The sequence below is a fragment of the Podarcis raffonei genome, chromosome 16 (genome assembly GCF_027172205.1).
Source record: "Podarcis raffonei isolate rPodRaf1 chromosome 16, rPodRaf1.pri, whole genome shotgun sequence".
Taxonomy (NCBI): Eukaryota; Metazoa; Chordata; class Lepidosauria; order Squamata; family Lacertidae; genus Podarcis; species Podarcis raffonei.
The window spans coordinates 39,136,589-39,155,811 of record NC_070617.1 but is presented as its reverse complement, the minus strand read 5'-3'; the positions used below and the strand labels follow the sequence as shown (position 1 = coordinate 39,155,811).

The 19,223-nt window shown below is 41.9% G+C and overlaps 2 protein-coding genes across 3 annotated transcripts in view; one reads left to right on the top strand and one right to left on the bottom strand.

The window, feature by feature from the left end:
• Positions 1 to 9,734, bottom strand: part of VPS37B (VPS37B subunit of ESCRT-I) — a 28,254-nt gene extending 18,520 nt beyond the window's left edge. The window contains exon 1 of the mRNA XM_053368327.1: positions 9,520 to 9,734. Coding sequence (XP_053224302.1) covers positions 9,520 to 9,624 — 105 coding nt within the window. The 5' untranslated portion in view covers positions 9,625 to 9,734. The remainder of the gene's footprint in view (positions 1 to 9,519) is intronic.
• HIP1R (huntingtin interacting protein 1 related) overlaps positions 1 to 19,223 on the top strand; it is a 297,989-nt gene that overhangs the window by 86,795 nt on the left and 191,971 nt on the right. The window lies entirely within an intron of this gene.

Here is a 19,223-nt window from a genome sequence, read left to right as displayed (position 1 = left end):
CATCTGTTTCTAGATCCAGCAGAAGAGGCACAGTCTTACCCTTCAATGTGCTCCAAGGCTTTGACCCTCTTCTCTTTCCTCTTTTGTGAGGATACCTCCCTGCGCCCATGACCTTTACTCCTCTAGAACCACCACCTTCAGCCGTCTGAAAGTCTCCTATTCCCTTAAAGAGTTGCACCTTTTCTCCATTACTGATCCTGACTGCCTGGAATTGCCTACTTGTGTGATGACACTTCTCACTTGCTTTTCCCCTTCCCCACAAGCTTCTCCATCAACCCTCTGGTTCAATCCCCAGTTCCCATGCCCTACTACAACCAAACCTTAGCACAGGTACCTGTTAACAGACACCATATATTTACTATTTGTTTTTATTGCTTTGTTCTATTTATCAATCACTCTGGGAATTTAATTGATGGATGGTATAATGTACTCTTCCTGTTTACCCCTGCCTCCCATCTCATCATTTCTGTTATGTTAATTTTTATATTGTAAGCTCCTCAGGGTATCAACCTGTGCACATCTAATTGTGCACTCTATCACTGAAGAGAATGGATTGCAGCATCAACTCCCCTTCTCCAACTTCACAAAAAGAAACAGTAGGAAATACTTCCTGTTTTAGGAATTTTGGTGGTGGGAATTTTGGAAGTGTGGGTTTCTTCTCATTATTAGACAGTATGTGTGCTTGTATGTGCAGTACAGTGGTACCTCGGGTTACATACGCTTCAGGTTACATACGCTTCAGGTTACAGACTCTGCTAACCCAGAAATAGTGCTTCAGGTTAAGAACTTTGCTTCAGGATGAGAACAGAAATCGTGCTCTGGCGGCGCAGTGGCAGTGGGAGGCCCCATTAGCTAAAGTGGTGCTTCAGGTTAAGAACAGTTTCAGGTTAAGTACGGACCTCTGGAATGAATTAAGTACTTAACCCGAGGTACCACTGTATGTGCACAGTATGTGCACTTACCTTCAGCTGGTATGCCTGACCTAAGGTGGGTCAATAACATTTCATGCTCTGTTTTTGTACGTCCAGGAGTTGGGCAGAAGATGGAATTTCAGTAGGTACCGTTTCTTGACTCTGCATAAGAACTACTATGAGTACATTTCCTTTTCATCTGGTCACGCAAGAGGAGTGGGGAACCTGAGGCCTTTCACTTAATTTCATGCAGGGAGAAGAAACCGGGGGGGGGGGGGACTCCCCTAGCAAGTAATAATTTCAGATCTCTGAGAAGAGGAATCTACTGTCCCCACAGTGCAAACTTAGAGAGATAAAGGGGTGGTCCCTCCTGCTGCCTACATGTGATCCTGATCAACCTAGGGGGAATGCAGCCCTCAACAGAAAAACGGGGTCCTCACCTCTGTCCTAGAGACAAAGCAGGAAGGGGGACAAATATAATTAAAAATTAGTGGTTAAAGCATTGAAAGGTTTTCTGGTCAGTAAAGGTTGGAGATCTAACAGGACTGAAGAAGAATCAAAGGACAATTTTCTGCAATGCTGCTATTTAATGACCCATAGTGTCCTTGCCTTGACTGCAAACAGAGCACATCCTGGTATCCCTCTTCCCTCCCTAACCCAGACATTTTTTGTTCTCTATATAACAAGGAAGTGACCTCTGTTTACAAAGCGCAGAGGGAGAAGCCCTATTACGTAAGACAGGCAGCTCAGATTCTATTGTACCAAGTTATTTTAAGGTGGTGTGTGTTTTTATCTAAAAGCCCCTTTGAAACAGCACTTGGTCAGTCCAAAAAGCTTCCTAGAAATATGGAGTAGGAATTCTTCCACAGGAATTCCACCTGTCCCCTAACTTGAATCATTTGGAGTAGGTTCATGTTACTGCAGGAATCAAATCAATACCATGACTATTGTTTGTCAAAAGTCCAATTCATTTGCAGGATTCTGAGACACAACTATTCACCTTAAGGAATAAAAAGCACATCATAAACTTGAATGTGGAACCAATTTTACATGTATTACACAGCTTCAAATTAGCAGCAAACCCAGCAAAATACTGAAATTCAAAGCAATATTCAGAACACTTGGCTGGAAAAATCCAGGATAAAGTAGAAACAAAGGAAGCAAAAATATATCTGCATCATTGCAATCCAACTCTCACGTGGGTCTTGATTCTGAGTAGGTTAAGCATAGGATTGCACTGTATATCTAACAGAAGAGAACTGGGCCTTTTCACTGAGGCTAGGTACAGTAATGTTTCACACTTATGCAACTGATCATTTAGACCAATTTTAAAAGTTACATTTTGTGATTTAAAATAATCTTGCTGAGCTATTTTTCAAGGGAAGAAATACAGCAGATATTAGATATACAGCAAAGAATCCTCTGGTACCTTTAAGACTAGAAAGTTATAAGCTTTCACAGACTACAGTCTGCTACATCAGATGCAGAAGATTAACATTTTCCCCGCCCTCCCTAACAGGATATGGTTTCAAAATTTCCTGCCCTTTTCCCAGTGCTCAAGCTTACTACAGGTCCAGCAGCTTCCATTTTGGCCATCCAGCAAACATTTCACCCAGGTCCTCCTCTGAATTCTCTCCCATTTCAGAGAGTTTATTGTGTTAGTTTGCAGGTACACACATAACGCTTGTGGTGCCCTCAAAGATCATCAGATTGTTTCCTAATTTTTCATAGACTAATGTCAACCCCTTCTGATGCATGAAGAAATATTACGCACATACACAAAACATTACCCTGTCTGCACACATTTAAAAAATCAGTTGGCAAATATTCTGTGTATCTTATTTAGTTCAAGACCACAAAAGCTTGTGCCACAATAAGATGCCAAAGGGCATGCTTTCATATGTCCAGTTTTACTGCTTTTTTCCCTATTACTGCCTTGTGTTGGTGCAAAACTAAGCCTTTGCAGTATCACCCCAAACTGCCCCTAATGTCTTATTCTGGATAATCTCACTAGAACTGTGCATTGAGACTGTATTATTATGCCAGGGTGACATAAGTTTATATCTTGTAGACATAGGCTTTTCCTAATTGATGACCACAAGAGAGAAGAGAAAGCCTGTAGTTATAGGCATGTTTAATTAGTAGCCTTAAAACCTAATTTAATGTCGGCAAAAGAGAACATGACCACATTCATAGTTGAGATGAGGAACAGCACTACGGAGCCAAGGACTTCAGGCATCTATTAACTTGTTTCTTCTTCTTTTGACATCTGTCTGCAAGTACACAAGGGACTGTCCATTAAAGCCCTACCAAATTTACCATCACTAAATCTTTCAGGGATTCAGTCAAGAATACAATAATATATAGCAATTACAATTAAAATCTTGAAAGAATGATGAACAAATATTGACCACAAAGTCAAACTCCCGTAACAAAATCCAAAACAGCCAATGAAACTAAGACAAAGATATACCAGTAAAAAAAACAAACCATCAGGTAAAAGCCTTTTCAAGCTTCCATATTTTCACTAGTCACCTAAAATAATCAGTGAGAATACAGCTACTGGTAAGCACAGAGTACTCATGCGGGGGGGGGGGGGACCTAGTCATTTCAGATTCAAGGGCTAAGCATAGGTCTAAATATCTTAAGATAGTAATAAGAATGACAGCTCGAGATCAGTGTGGAAGTACCGTACCAAAGGAACGGAGGAAAGCTTGGATGCTGCTGAGAACAGGGGAAAATTCAACAACAAAAAGCCACATCATCCAAACGCCTCCACACAAAACTCAGAATTCCATAACCACTAGGATAGCTTGAGAAAGAGACTGCACATGAAGTACACCTACTGATTTCATTTCACATGCACATATTCATTTGCTGAGAAGTCACACAACCCCACAAACACTCCAAATGGCATCTCTGATGCTTGCTAAGCAACAAAGTAAGAAAACCTATCAAGTCTATTCAGCACACGGAATTAGGAACCTGCCTTATACAGAGTCAAATAATTGGTCCATTTGCTCCAAAGTGTCTACCCAGACAGGCAATGACCTTCCAGACAAGAGTCTTTCCCAGCGCTCCCTGAGGATGCGACCACATTACAGCCCTATTATGCAAAAGACATAATAGCACAAGAGACCTTTTGGACACACACTTTAGAACAGCAAATCAAAAGAGGTACAAGCTGTTTTAACACAAAATTATTACTGAAGACGTTCCACGATAACCATGGTAACTAGTTCTGGGCATTTCCCATTACAATGGTGGAAAGGACAATTTACTATCACTTGTTCATGAGCATCTTTGGTCGCAGAAATGCTTTCCCTCAGAAGTTAGAAGGAATGGAAATTAAAGTTTTGCTTCATCTAATCTATTACCCAAGGCTGGACATTTCTCAGATGCTTCGCTTTTCATGCCCCTAAAAATCTAATGCTAGTATCTAGGAATTCAGAATATCTATATTTACTCTACCTAGGCAAGGTTGACATTCGTAACATTTCAAGTTGGTTCCTAGGCAAACTAATCAAATATTTTCCCTGCCCAATCTTCGACACTGAGTGAATGGTATTCATACAATGACTGTTAAGAACCAGTGAGATTTGCAAGAAAAGGCTGCACTGTAGAGTACCTCTACTCAGGACTCCAGTGAGCCATGCCTTTTTGGGGGCAGTTACAGATAGGTAGCCGTGTTGGTCTGCCATAGTCAAAACAAAAAAATTTTTTCCTTCCAGTAGCACCTTAAAGACCAACTAAGTTAGTTAGTTCTTGGTATGAGCTTTCGTGTGCATGCACACACATGAGTGTATCTGAAGAAGTGTGCATGCACACGAAAGCTCATACCAAGAACTAACTTAGTTGGTCTTTAAGGTGCTACTGGAAGGAAAAAAATTTTTTGTTTTGCCTTTTTGGGGGGTTCATCTTTTCAACAATGCCCTCTAGTTTTCCTCCTCCCTCTGACAGGCATCTGCATTCTCTAGCCACTAACATGCTCACTATATTCTTTTTAGGGTTCCCCCCTTAAATAATTTTTTTGGCTCTGAAAACCTTGAGGTAGCCCAAAGCCTGCCAATCCCTTCTTTCTGTGCATGGATGGTGCTGTTTTGGCTGTACAAAGAGCCACTCTCAGAGAATGAATGCTTTGCTGTATATAGAGGAATACCAGCTTACCATTAGTATGCTAGTATATAGAAGAATACTATTACCAGCTTACAATACAAAGCAAGAGCATCAGGCAACATACATGACTTCTCACTTAATCTAAGGCACACTTACTTGAGAGCGAGTCATACTTGAACTCCGTAGTGCTCACTTCTAAGTGAACACAGTCAAGCTGAAAAGGACATTATATTATAAGCTAGCCTTTGAAAATAAGTTATGGAATAAACTTTAGCCCACACTGTCTAAAGCTACTACCTGCTTCCCCCCCAAAAAAAATACATTATCTTTTCAAGATGTCAGACGATACAAGACAAGAAGCACCTGAGTGCTTGCATTCCTTATGATTTTTCACTTCTTGCTTCTTAAGACATTTCACTCCCATTTCTATTACTATTTGCGTTTATTTATTTATTTTAAAAAACCATTTATATACCTCTCTGTCATTAAAATATATCAGCAGTTTACAACAATATAAAAACAAAACCACTAAAATCATAAAAAGTGGCAAACGAAAATAAATTAAAAACAATCATCAATAAACCATTGTGGCAGATATATGCCTTCAAACGGCAGAAAGCAGAAAAGGACAGTGGATAAATCATCAGGGAAGGGAGGTGGGAACTTGCAGAACATGCCTGATCGCTTAAGCATGGTTAGGGAACATCACACTTGTGCTGGACCTACACAGGTAGTATTTTGGAAGGTTCTTTTGACCAGAACACATAGAAACATCAAGTTACATGTATGTATACACACACAGAGAGAGGATCAGCCCAAGCAGATTCACTAAACAAGACAGCTCATGCAGCGGAAGGATAATTTACATCTATTCTATGAGGAATACACACAACATGCAAAAGGAAGAGCAAGTTTGCAATTAAGACACTTTTATTTCAGACTTGTATAAAATAAAAGTAATAGGCAATGAAGAGTTCATGCAAGATTCATATCTGGGTCTGATTTGACAGACAACTTTCTCCACAACCCTTCATTTGTGCTGGGGCTGTATGGTTCTCATTTTGATAAATATTAACCCCAGGAGCCTCTGCATCTGCAGAGCAGGAAGTGATGCCTTGATTTGCAGGTGGACCTTACACCTCTGCCACACTTTGTAAGCACCATTTTCTTCCGCCACCAATGCAAAAACAGTCATGCAAAAATATTGTAGAGTAATCAAACTACAGTACAAAGGCACAGCCCTCTGAAAACTAGGTTTCCTTCACCCAGTTCAGTCTCTGCAGAGATCTAAACTTTAAAATGTATAGGGGGTTTTTCATTCCTGAAATAGACATGGCTGTTTTATTTATATTTTACTGACTTTATGAAATGTAAGCCTCCTTGTATTGGCTATTCCTAAAGAGGTGGCAGATAAATAAATTTATACATAACTTATGCAGACCCTCTCAACATTTGGGCACTTTGCTTTTTTCATGTTTGCCTTAACTGAGAACTACGAACAGATCTTAGTTTCATTCAACTGCAAGTTCCCTTATAGCCTTGAAAACAAGAGGAGTATTATCAAAAAGCTGGATACAATCTTAGTTACAGTGAGCATTTCTATAGCTTAGCACAATGACTTTTCAGACCCGCGGCCTCCCCATTCTCCCCCCCCCCCATAGGCTGGCTTTTGGGTTCTGTACTAGCGGTTACCAAGGAGTGACTGGAAACTAGAGATCCTCCCTCCATTTATAAATTCCAGACAACAAAAGAGCACAGAGAGAAGCAGCAAAGATTTCTGAGGATTCAAAAGCCCTTTATTTGACAAATGACTACATTACCCAGATCCCAGAAACCAAATTAAGTGAGGAGTGGGTGGGAGGGAGGAAAAAGTTGACACTACATTTATGAGCCTCAAAACTGCAAAACAAATGGAAAGAAAGTGAGAAGACTTGTGTCTGAAAGGTGTGGATCTGGTTAATTAGCAAAGCTTATATTTGCTAAATTAAACAGAAGAGAAAAGAGAGAAACTGTTTTTCTAATCTCCAAGGGAGTTTGCTTTTACAAAGGACAAATGGCAAGATTAACTTAAACTGAAGAAATTTCTTCAATGCATTTCCTTGTGTTTGGAAGTCCAGGACGCTGGCTATGTAGTCAACTCAAAAAGCAATGAAGAACTGCTTTTGTTCCTAGACAAAATGGGGAGGGTCCAGCACTCAATTCATAGAGAAGCAAAGAGGCCTCATGATATTCCCCTTAGTTACAATTATTACTGGAGTGGAGTGGTATGATTTAGCCAGAAGTGAAAGAGTCAAAAGGTATGGGCTTGTGAATCTTACCTTCTCCCTACCTTTCTCTCATCTTCCTGGAGAAGAGGGGGCAGAGAAGAGAGAACTATAATCTGTCACTGAAGCGAACTGAAATTAACAATGAATTCAAGCTACCCCCATGGGGTAAAATTACCGTACGGTAAAATTACCTTTTAAGATAGTGCCCTTTATCTCAAATACATTACAACTCCAGAAGGCCATAATGGGTGCTTTCATTTTTTCATAACCAATCAGGTTCTACAGGACAAGAAAACACAGATGGGGTAGCTCTCATTATAAAGTTTTCTATTAGGGTATGTCAGACCCACAAAGGGGAAGGAAGGAGAGAACACTTCTTTGTCAATTCATTAGCTAAATGAGGAGTTTAAAGGCAGAGTCAGGCAGTGGAGGAGGGCAGGCTTCCATGCATGTTTTAATTCCTATTTTATTTCCGTGTATCAGAAGGCAGTTGCCTAGGCAGCTGCAAAGTCTCAGCTTCTCTCTCACGAACCTTCACAACACCACATAATTCTGAACCACTCTCTTCTCTGCTCCCTAATCACTCATAGACAGACACCTCTCACCCACCAAACAGATTCTAATCTTGCGCTAGAAAGACAGCTGCAAGGCCTGATCCAACTCATGTGAGGAGATTAGTCATACTTAAAGCGGAAGGGTCATTCTGAAAATGGAATTCACTAAACATGGACACACCTGCCCCTTACAGTTTGCAGTACTGTATCTCTCAATGGGGTGGGAGAAAAGGTCAACACACAGTTGAAGAGACCCCTAAAAGAAAAATTGCCCAGATCTTAACACACAGTCCCAAACATTTCAACAACAGGAAAGGAGGAGTATTAATTCAGCATTAAAGGTTGGAGAAAGACAATGAGGAAGGCTAGCTAAGTTTCATGACCACCCCCACATCCCAATGGCAAGACAGCAAATAGTTTGGGAGAAAAAAAGGCAGATCTAAAATGGAGAAGGGTGCCCTAATCTATGTCTCTACCCAATCTACCCCTAACCTCAATCCCTAAAACCATACAACACAATGGGGCTGGACAGGAAAAAGAACACCTAAGCACTGATTTCCTAGACAACAAAAACAAAAAAGTTCAGTTGTAGAACATAAGACTCAATCTCAGAGTCGTGGGTTCAAGCCCCCGTTTGAGCAAAATATTCCTACATTGCAAGGGATTTCATACAATGCTATGATTCTATGAAATGGGGGCAATTAAGACTAAGGTCCCTTCACCACCAACATGAAGAGCAGGGGACTGCAGATGCCATACATGCATAATCTTCCTTCTTTCGCCATCAATTTTTCATTGGTCTAAACTAATATGAACACTACACACAGGGAAGTAAGCCCCACTTAACTTGATGTGACTCAACCAGAGTCAATACAAACAGAACACTGAGCAACTCAATATATTTATTGTTGGATTATGTTGTTGGAGTGACCTTAGCCTAGCAACCCTGTGGATCCTTCCTTGGGAGTCAATCCCATAGCCCTACTTCCAAGTAACCACATACATGATCAAACTGTAAGCATATTAAACAGCATTTGGGCTCCGCTGTTCACTTTGTAAACAGGTTTGTGCTTTATCGACATTAAACATACCTTCTTCCCCCTCCTGTTAACAAAAGCAAACTAAAAACGCCTAAAGCCCAGAAGAACATCAAGGATTGCTTCCTATGTGGCTTCTTCCTATGTGGCTTCTGAGCAGAGAAGCAACTACCGTAGTACCTTTACATCACAAGGACGGTAAACAGCAGCAACTGCCACCACTAAATATTAAGTGCCAAGATCCTCGTGGCTAATATACTAAGCATTCCGCGTCAATACTGCAAACTTATTTTATTTGCTTACAGAATTTACACGCCGCCCCGTTTTCACAAAGTTTTCTGGACGACTTTGCACCAAGTTGTGTGTGTGTGTTTTATATTATTAAAACAAACAAAAACAAAAAAACTTATTCAGAGTAAAACCTTAAAGCTTGAAGTTACGGGGATCCAGCAGAAATGAAAACCAACCGCACCCTTAAAGTAAACACATAAGATTTTAACGCCGGTGCTGAAGGGGGGGGGAGTAAATTTTAAATTAAATGAATCTGCTGGCGAGGGGAGGGAGACAGACCCCCCAACCCGCCGGTTTCCAAGGCAACGTGAGAAGGCGGGCGCCCCCCACTCCCCCCGCCTACCTCCTCCATCTCTCTGGCCATGCTCTGGAGCTGCTCCTCGTCGTCCAGCAGCTCGTTCAGCTGGTGAAGGCTCAGGCCCTCCAGCCGCCTCACGTCCACCGCCATGGCGGGAGAGAAGGGGGGCAGAGCAAGGCGAGGAAGCCAGCTCTCTCCGCTCGCCTCCCTCAGCCAAATCTCCGCTCGCTCGCCCGCCCGACTCCTGCGGCGGAGGCTGTTCCCGCCCCTCCCGCCGCCGCCAGGCGCTCCACCGGAAGTGCTGCGGCCGCTCTTCCCTCGCCTCCTCTCCTCCCTCCGGGTTTCTCTCGACGCCAGAGGGAGGGGGAGGAGTGTGACGTCACCTGTCACTCCCTTCTCCCTTCCTCCCCCCCGGCACGTGACGGGGGGGAGGGGAAAGGGAAAAGAGGCGGGAAAAGCGCTCGCGCGCTCGCTCTGAAGTGAACTTTCAGCACCGCTTTTCTTTTAACTTTGTTTGCAGTTCAGTATTTAAATTTATGAGTGTTTCTATTTTTTATTATTATGTTATGTTTGTGCATATTCCCTCCCCCCTCTCTCGCTCTGTAGATATAGTTATCTCTTTTCCATCTGAAGATGCTTCAGGTGACTAAGGAAAGTGAGAAACAGATTGAAAAATAAACAAATTAAAAACGCAACGTTATTGAAATTTTAAAAATGAAAGTTTCCTGAAAGAATCGTTCTTGTTAGATTATCATATGTAGAGAATATGACTGTGTGTATACTGTATATTGTACAAAATGAAGTCAATCTGCATTTGTGGCTGAGGAAAAGTTGGTAAAAAATATATGAATACAGTACTCTCAACAATAAACAAATCAAGCACGCAGGAAAAGTGTAACAATACAGAATGTCATCTGAAATAAAATTTGTTTTTCTCATTAGCTGTGTAATATTTCTGTTTTTCATACAACTTGAAGATTTCTCTTTCAGTGGCTTTTCAACACCTTACTGATCAGCTGTTTCAGCTATTCCTCTCAACTTCTTGCTGATCAGCTGCTTAAATTCCCACCTTGTGCTGATCTTTCGTTGCTGTTTTAAACTGGGCGTTGGGGCATCAGCATTTTAGGGGTTTGCTTCTCTTTTTACTCTTGCATTCTCTGCTGCTGCCGCCGCCACCACCACCTTTTTTGCCTGTAAGCTGCTTTGGTTTGTTTTTGATAAAAGTGAAGTCAATGCTAATAACAGCATGCCATTTAAAATTGTCAGAGATACTGATATGAAAAGATAGATGTTGTTATCTGGAAGGCAAATTTTCTACAACCTTGGTGCAGCCACAGAAAAGGCCCTACCTGCCCGCACACCAACAGAAAGAGGCATGTAGATCAGGGACACCTGAATGGGCAAGCAGGATGAGAAGGCAGTCCAAGTGCCAGGCTGCTTTTAAGAACTTCTCAAAGTGATTAAGGCCACAGCCACACCACACATTTAAAGCACTCATACCACTCTTAACGGTCATGGCTTCCCCCAAAGAGGGTGCGGTGCTGAGAGCTGGTAGGAGACCCGTCACAGAGCTACAATTTCCCCAGGAGTCTTTGGGGAAATACATGATTGTTGAAGTGGTATAAAGAGTGCCTTCAAACGTATAGTGTGGACGTGATCTAATTTAGGCCCCTGAAGTACGACACGTGTCTAATGACAGCAAATCTTTATTGATTAATTATATGAGTTTTAATTGATTAAACATGCACAGTTTTACATATGCATAACACAAAACATGAAATGGGAGGAAACACATTTTCTTTAGTTTGAGATTATGAGATTATTGTAGAAAGTATAATTTTAGAAGACACAATTCAGAAGGGGCTAGCTCTAAAAAGAGGACCTGTTGCGTCTCTCATTTTTATAAGAGCTATTTGCAACCAATCAGAATTTGCCTCCCTTCTTTTACCTTTTGTTACGTATGATCAATGCGGGGTGGGGTACAATCTGTATATATGCCATTAATTTTAGTTACATAACTGGGAAACCACCTGTTCAATGACATAAACTGAACTTCCTGCGGCAAACTCCATCAAAAGCTTTTCCCTCTCCTCCTGCCTTCTTTGTGTGGGCTGATGAGTGACTGGCATTACATCTTCGCAGCTGCTGCTACCACACAGACTTTATTATGGTTTTTTAAAAGCACATTGTTGCTATGACAGCATGAGCATCACTTAGCACCCTTGCATGTGCCAGTTCTAGTTAAAAAAGGAATGGAAATGCAGCCAAATTAAAATTACTTTTAATCACACCAAAGGAACTCAATGGGAAGAATTTAAGTGCCTCTCTTTATAATAAAATATAATAGTGGACTTTCTTTTATTGTGGTAGAGTTCTCTGAGGGGGGGAATGTGCTTCAAATGTGCTTTAAATGTATAGTGTGTACACAATCTAATTTTACTTCAGCACTGGTGGTGGAACAGCATCCTCCAGCGCACCTGAGCAGGCAGCAGGCTAGTTCAGGGACTTCAGGGCAAGCTGTGGAGAAACAGGGACCTTTTCTCCAATACCCCAACACTCCTTCCCGCCCCTTGCCCAGCCGCTTGCTCACCCTGCCTGCCTAGTGGTAAAGCCAGCCTTGCACCTTGACCTCTGTACATAATTCAATGCAATGTATTCAAGTCTTAGGGCAAGATTTGTTCTTCTTTTACGATCCAAAGCCAAGGTTTGTTCTCAGCCTGCCAATTGTGGCTTGTTTGAACAAAATAAACCACAGTCCCTGCTTTGGATGCTACACTAAGCCAAAGGTTGCAGATTTTTGCTCCTGCTCATTAGCAGAAAGGAGCAAAGCAGGATGGTGAATTTCATGGTAAATTCAACAGGATGTAGTCACAGCTAGCTTTAGTTGAATTGGGGCCAGTGACTATTGGATCATGTATATTCTAATTTAGGGCTGCAAACTTCCATCTATCATATGAATTGGTTTTGAAATATTTTTAATGAACTAAAAAGGCATCACATTAATTTTATTAATTTAAATTCAGCATCAGTAAGGGGGAGGCTACTAATGAAATCTGCAGGTGGCAGATGCCATCTTGGAAGAGGTATTCCCTCTTCACACAGGAGGGAATAGCGCTTGTAAAATTGTACATGCTGCAGCAAACACATGGACTTTCTAAGAGCATATTTGTCTTCAAATTTATTATTTTAGGAAATGTAACTGTATCATATATATTTCTCATCTCATCTCATCTTAGCAGTTTGCAGAACAACTTTGAGTTGTTCTGCAAACTGCTAAGGCTTTGAGTGGAAAATGTTGTGTGTTATTTAAGCAATGTGTGGTTTCTTGTTTGGGAATCATTTGTGTGTGGACAGAATTATGAGAGCATTCACTTGTAGACATATCAACAATTGAGCAGCTGATCAATTTTAGCCAGGGTTTCCTGGTTGTATAACTAAGTTGTATAACTAAATATGCTTGGCTCACATAAAAAACATGGAGGGGGGTGCATTTAGAGACTCAGGAAAAACCATCACAAGGTAAACAAGAGAGTTACTATTCAATAAAAAAAATCTATGCATAGAAGCAGACAAAAAAAATGCTAAGTTCTTAATACCAATATAGAAACTACTTCCAAAAGTTATATAACACTTCACTGTAACCAAGAAACAGAATCCAGGTTGCATCCATGCAAATATGATTTGATTCCAAGTAGTTCTCCCCCATTAAGGTTTATGGGACACAAAAAACTGGTTACAATTTGGGGCACAGGCGAGAGGATAAACTTTGAAGCACAACAGAACTACAAGGAAGGAACATAGGAAGTTGCCTTATACAGAATGAGACCCATCGGTCCATCTAGCTCAATATTTCCCACACTGTCTGGCAGCAGCTCTCCAGCGTTTCAAACAGGGAGTATATCCTAGCTGTACTTGGAGATGCTTGGGATTAAACCAGAGACCTTCTGCATGTACATCAGATGCTCTCCCTCTCAGCTACAGCCCTTCTCTAAAATGGAACCCTTCTTTTACCAAGTCTTCCTCTGATACCGCTTTCTTGTAGCTGATTTTTTTAATGGTGTGGTTTCCCCCCCCCCCCCGGTTATTGAGTCCTATTGAGAGAAAAATAGTTTAAATAGGTTTGGGTGGAAAAGGAGCATGGGGAGAATAAATGTTTAGCTCCCCACACCTCCGTTGCTTTAGTAGTCCTCTCCAAACCCTTGCTTTGTATGCCTAGTTTGGGCACCAGTCTCTCTGCATGTACACAACATGAAAATGGGGTCTGACTGCGCATAATGCTTAGCAAAAGCTCTTAAAGTGCAGAGCAGCCCCACTTGCACATCACAGTAAATCAAAGTGAATTATTTACAGCCATCTCACCTCTTTCATTCTCCCTGCTTTTTTTTAAAGATATTTATTAAAGTTTCCAATTTTTTATACAAACAAAAAACAAAGAGATTAAAAACAAACATATAGTTCATAAAAAATACTTTTCAATAACAAATTTCTCTGACCTCCTCATACCTCCCCTTCTTGTATTCCATTTCAGATTATTTGTTCAGCAAATCCTTAACTTAAAGCATTACAGCTTATAATATCACCTTATTTTCTATCCAAACCCTTTTTTTCAACCATGTTCCTTTATATCATTACAGCTAGAAACCACTCAATTTCAATCCAACATCATTCAGCATTCCTTAATTTTACAATATTTCTGTAAGTAGTCCTTAAATTTTTTCCAATCTTCTTCTGCCGACTCTTCTCCCTGGTCACGGATTCTGCTCGTCATTTCTGCCAATACCATACAGTCAATCAGTTTCATCTGCCATTCTTCCAGAGTGGGTAAATCTTGCGTCTTCCAGTACTTTGCAATAAGTATTCTTGCTGCTGTTGTAGCATACATGAAAAAAGTTCTGTCCTTCTTTGGCACCACTTGGCCGACCACGCCCAGGAGAAAGGCCTCTGGTTTCTTCAAGAAGGTATATTTAAATACCTTTTTCAATTCATTATATATCATTTCCCAGAAAGCCTTAATCCTGGGGCACGTCCACCAAAGGTGAAAGAATGTACCTTCATTTTCCTTACATTTCCAACATTTATTGTCGGGCAAATGGTAGATTTTTGCAAGCTCATTCTCCCTGCTTTTGTTGAGGAAACAAAATCACATCCCCCGATTTCACATTACATCCAAAACCAGGGATCATAGTTTGTTTCATTCCAGTAAACCACAATCAGTAAGCCAAGAACAGATTGCGGTTTGTTGGAAATGAAACAAACCATGACCTCTGGTTTGGAAGTAATTTAAAGCCAGGCATTATGGTTTTTTCCTGCAACCGTGAGGAGAAGTGGAAGAACCCTAATGGGTGCATTCATGGTAAACTATTTACTGTGACATACTGTGGCATGCAAACTAGGTCAATGTGGCTTCAGTACTACAGGACCACATGTACAGTGATTGCTGGGTTTGCTGAAAATGGCACAAGAGGCTCAGCTAGCAGAAGGACACTTCTAAGCAAGAACTATTACAGTTAGTTCTGTTTGTGTTCATTAAGACAAGGTGGTGCTAAGGTCTACAGCAAAGATTGCCTGATGGGTCAACTTCAGGACAGCTTTTCTGTTTCATCGGTGGAGCCTTCCACTGAAGGTCTTTCTTCCACCTGAAGATCAGAGGGACTGACCACCCTCCTTTACTGAAGGTGGTAAATGTAGCTGGAACTTGTGACTGATTTGTTGTTTAATCAAATTGAGTTGTATCTTTCTCCCTTTTGCAGTTTGGATTCCTATGGCATTATCTGTTGAATCCGTAAGCTGATATGTATCTGTGCTTATAATAAGTGCATTGCGTGTATATGCATATGCAAACACAGCACCCTTGCAGTACATACCCCACCCATTATAATTACAGGCCATTTGTTCATTAGGAAGAATTGGCATCCAGCCGACTTGTATTTAACTGTGATGTGACCTGATTTATTTGTAAATGTGCTCTCTGCATGCTCACCCACACCCTTGACCTGGTATCCTTTCAAGGTTGACTTCAGCATACTTGTTGGGTATATCTGCAATCTATGAGTCACTTTCACAAGAGTCGGTTTGTACTGGAAATTTCAGAGGGAATTTAATTTGCAAGTCTAATCTTTGGAACTTTTTAACCCTCTCCTGAGGCGGGTTGCTAAATCCACACAGCCTGCTCAAGTTGCCCTAGAGCACATTTGCTTTCTGCTTTGCAAAAGAATGCTACTGTACAAACATGCTTTTTTTCTTCGTGGTGCTACAAAAATAGAACATCCCTCATAACTCAAGATGTGCATAACCTAAATGAGGCATGTCTATGGAAAAAGGTGCACAAATAAAGCTTTATGTGAAGACAGATGAAACATTTTGTAGAGCGTTAATAGAACTCTGGAGCACCATCACTCAATTTCAGGACAGAATCAACTCACTCTCTCCTACAATAAAGTCAAACTCTGAAAAAAATTAATACATTATGCAAGTGTGGATATTGCAGAATGACAAGTGTCTATGATGTCATCAAGACACTGCCCTACAAGCCTCAGCTGTTCTGTAAGTTTTATTTTCTTACAGAAGGCAAACTGGAACTATGAATGACAAGGTGCTCACATGTTGTTTAAAATAATAGTGGATAGCAGGTCTTAAGCATGAATAGAGGGACAAGAGTGGCAGCTGATTCAGTGTCTGGTGTGATGCAGTGGAGGGTGGTCTATACTGAGTAAAACTTGGCTGATTAGAACCCACAGTCTATTTGCTTTGGACACCCCAGAATAAGACACTCAACTCTTCTGAACAGGGTACAGAAAACACATTTTAAATTAATCCCATTAGGAATAGGTAGAGCTTTGCCTATCTGATACTTTGCCTATCTGCTTGTAGGGCAGCGGCTGAAGAAGGAACAAAAAGGGTTTTCTTGTGTGAGTTTCTTGTGGCTGATTAGCTGCTTTCTCTGTGCAAAGGTCAGAGGGGGCAGGGCTTCTGTTGAGGTAGGGGATTAGCTGTGGGAGGAGCTTGTCAGAGCTTGTAGGGCAGCGGCTGAAGAAGGAACAAAAAGGGTTTTCTTGTGTGAGTTTCTTGTGGCTGATTAGCTGCTTTCTCTGTGCAAAGGTCAGAGGGGGCAGGGCTTCTGTTGAGGTAGGGGATTAGCTGTGGGAGGAGCTTGTCAGAGCTTGTAGGGCAGCGGCTGAAGAAGGAACAAAAAGGGTTTTCTTGTGTGAGTTTCTTGTGGCTGATTAGCTGCTTTCTCTGTGCAAAGGTCAGAGGGGGCAGGGCTTCTGTTGAGGTAGGGGATTAGCTGTGGGAGGAGCTTGTCAGAGCTTGTAGGGCAGCGGCGCGCGCCTAGTGGCGCGCGCAGTTTGACCCATCTTTTAGATTTAGGGGAGCTAGTCTCAAACGTTTGTTGGGGGAGATATAGGTTTATTTGGGGGGATTTATTTGTCCTGTCTTCACGCTTTTTATGATGGAGGACCGCTGTAGTCACCCCCAACGACACCTTCTCAAGATGGAGGGTGAGGGAACAGCTGCAGTCGCCTGTGGTTCCTGCGCAATGTTTGCCATCTTGCCAAAGGTTGCAGGCAGCTTTACCTGCAGCAATTGCATGTTGATTGCCCTCTTAAAAGACAAAGTCCAGCAACTGGAGGAACGTGTAGCTACGCTCCAAAGAATTAGAGAGCTGGAGCTCTTCTTGGAAGCAACAGAGCACACCGTCTCCACCAAGGAGGAGACAGGGGACTCCCCTGAGAAGGAGGCTAGTTCACCAACACAGGAGCCAGATATATGGAGAAACGTGACTCAAAGAAGTAGGAGGCCCAGGGTTCGCTCTGATTGTTTAGAAATACGCAATCGCTTTGAGGTCCTTTCCCCTAGCATGGAAGACGAAGAGCAGACTCCATTTGAGGATCTCTCCCTCATTACAGTCGATCAGGTATATGAAGACGAGCAGCAAAGGCAGTCTTCAGGGAATGTGCAGGCGATCTTGGAACGGACAGCTCACGGAAGAACCCCGACCAGACCTAAGAGGAGGCGTGTAGTGGTGATAGGGGATTCCCTACTGAGGGGAACAGAAGCAGTGATCTGTGGGCCTGACAAGATGTCTCGGGAAGTGTGCTGTCTCCCCGGGGCTAAGATCCAAGATGTAACTGAACGACTGCAAGGAATCATAAAACCCACTGACAAATACCCCTTCCTCTTGGTTCATGTGGGAACCAATGACACTGCAAGCAATAGCCTCCAGAAGATCAAAAGAGATTACGAGGCTCTGGGCAGGAAATTGAAGCAATTAAATGCACAAATTGTCATCTCATCTGTCCTCCCAGTTGAACAACGTGGCCCAGGGAGAGAGGGAAAAATAGTGGAAGTGAACAACTGGCTTCGCAAATGGTGTAAACAGGAACGGTTTGGATTCTTAGATCACGGAATGCAGTTTCTTGAAGATGGACTTCTGGCAAGCGATGGGCTGCACCTCACAACGGTTGGTAGGAATGTTTTTGCAAAAAATCTCAGAAACCTCATCAGGAGGGCTTTAAACTGACTAATGTGGGGGAGGGAGACAGTGCTCCTGAAGGTAGGAGGCTATCAATTGATGAAGATGATCATCCAAATGTCATAGACCGAATGGAGCAAACAGCACGCAGACCTAGTGATGGGAGGAAAAAATCCTTAAATAAGAGACACAGGGGAATGATTAATGGACTTCAATGTCTGTACACTAATGCGCAAAGTATGGGAAATAAACAAGATGAGCTTGAGCTCTTGGTACAGCAAACTAAATATGACATAATAGGCATCACTGAAACCTGGTGGGATAAGTCCCACGATTGGAATGTAATAATGGAGGGATACAATCTATTTCAGAGAAACAGACCAGACAAGAAAGGAGGAGGAGTGGCGTTATATGTCAGGGATGTGTATACCTGTGAAGAGATCCAAGATTTAGAACCTCAAAGCCAAAGTGAGAGCATTTGGGTCAAAATTAAGGGAGAGAAGAATAACAGTGACCTCATTGTGGGAGTTTACTATAGATCCCCAAGCCAAACGGAGGACATAGATGATGCCTTCCTGGAACAGATGGCCAAGCATGCAAAAGGAAGGGAGATAGTAGTAATGGGGGACTTCAATTACCCGGATATTTGTTGGATGTCAAACTCAGCCAAGAGCATAAGGTCAAACAGATTCCTCACTGGCCTTGCAGACAACTTCATTGTCCAGAAAGTGGGAGAAGCTACAAGAGGAACAGCCATTTTAGATCTGGTCCTAACCAATGTTGATGACCTGGTTAGTGGGGTAGAAGTGGAAGGATCATTAGGCGTGAGTGATCATGCTCTTCTGAAGTTTACTATACAGCGGAAAGGAGCAGCCAAGCATACTAGGACTCAATTTCTCGACTTTAAGAAAGCCGACTTCATAAAACTTAGGGAAGTGCTGGGTGAGATCCCATGGACAGTAATACTAAAAGGAAAGGGAGTTCATGATGGCTGGGAGTTTGTTAAGAGGGAGATAGTAAAAGCACAACTTCAGGCAATACCAATGAGACGGAAACATGGAAGGTGCCTAAAGAAGCCAGGGTGGCTATCTAAAGAACTTTTAACTGAGTTAAGATTAAAAAAGGATGTGTACAAAAAATGGAAAAGGGGGGAAACCACCAAAGAGGAATTCAAACAAATAGCCAGCACGTGTAGACACAAAGTCAGAAAAGCTAAAGCACAGAATGAACTCAGGCTTGCTAGAGAGGTTAAAAGCAACAAAAAAGGCTTTTATGG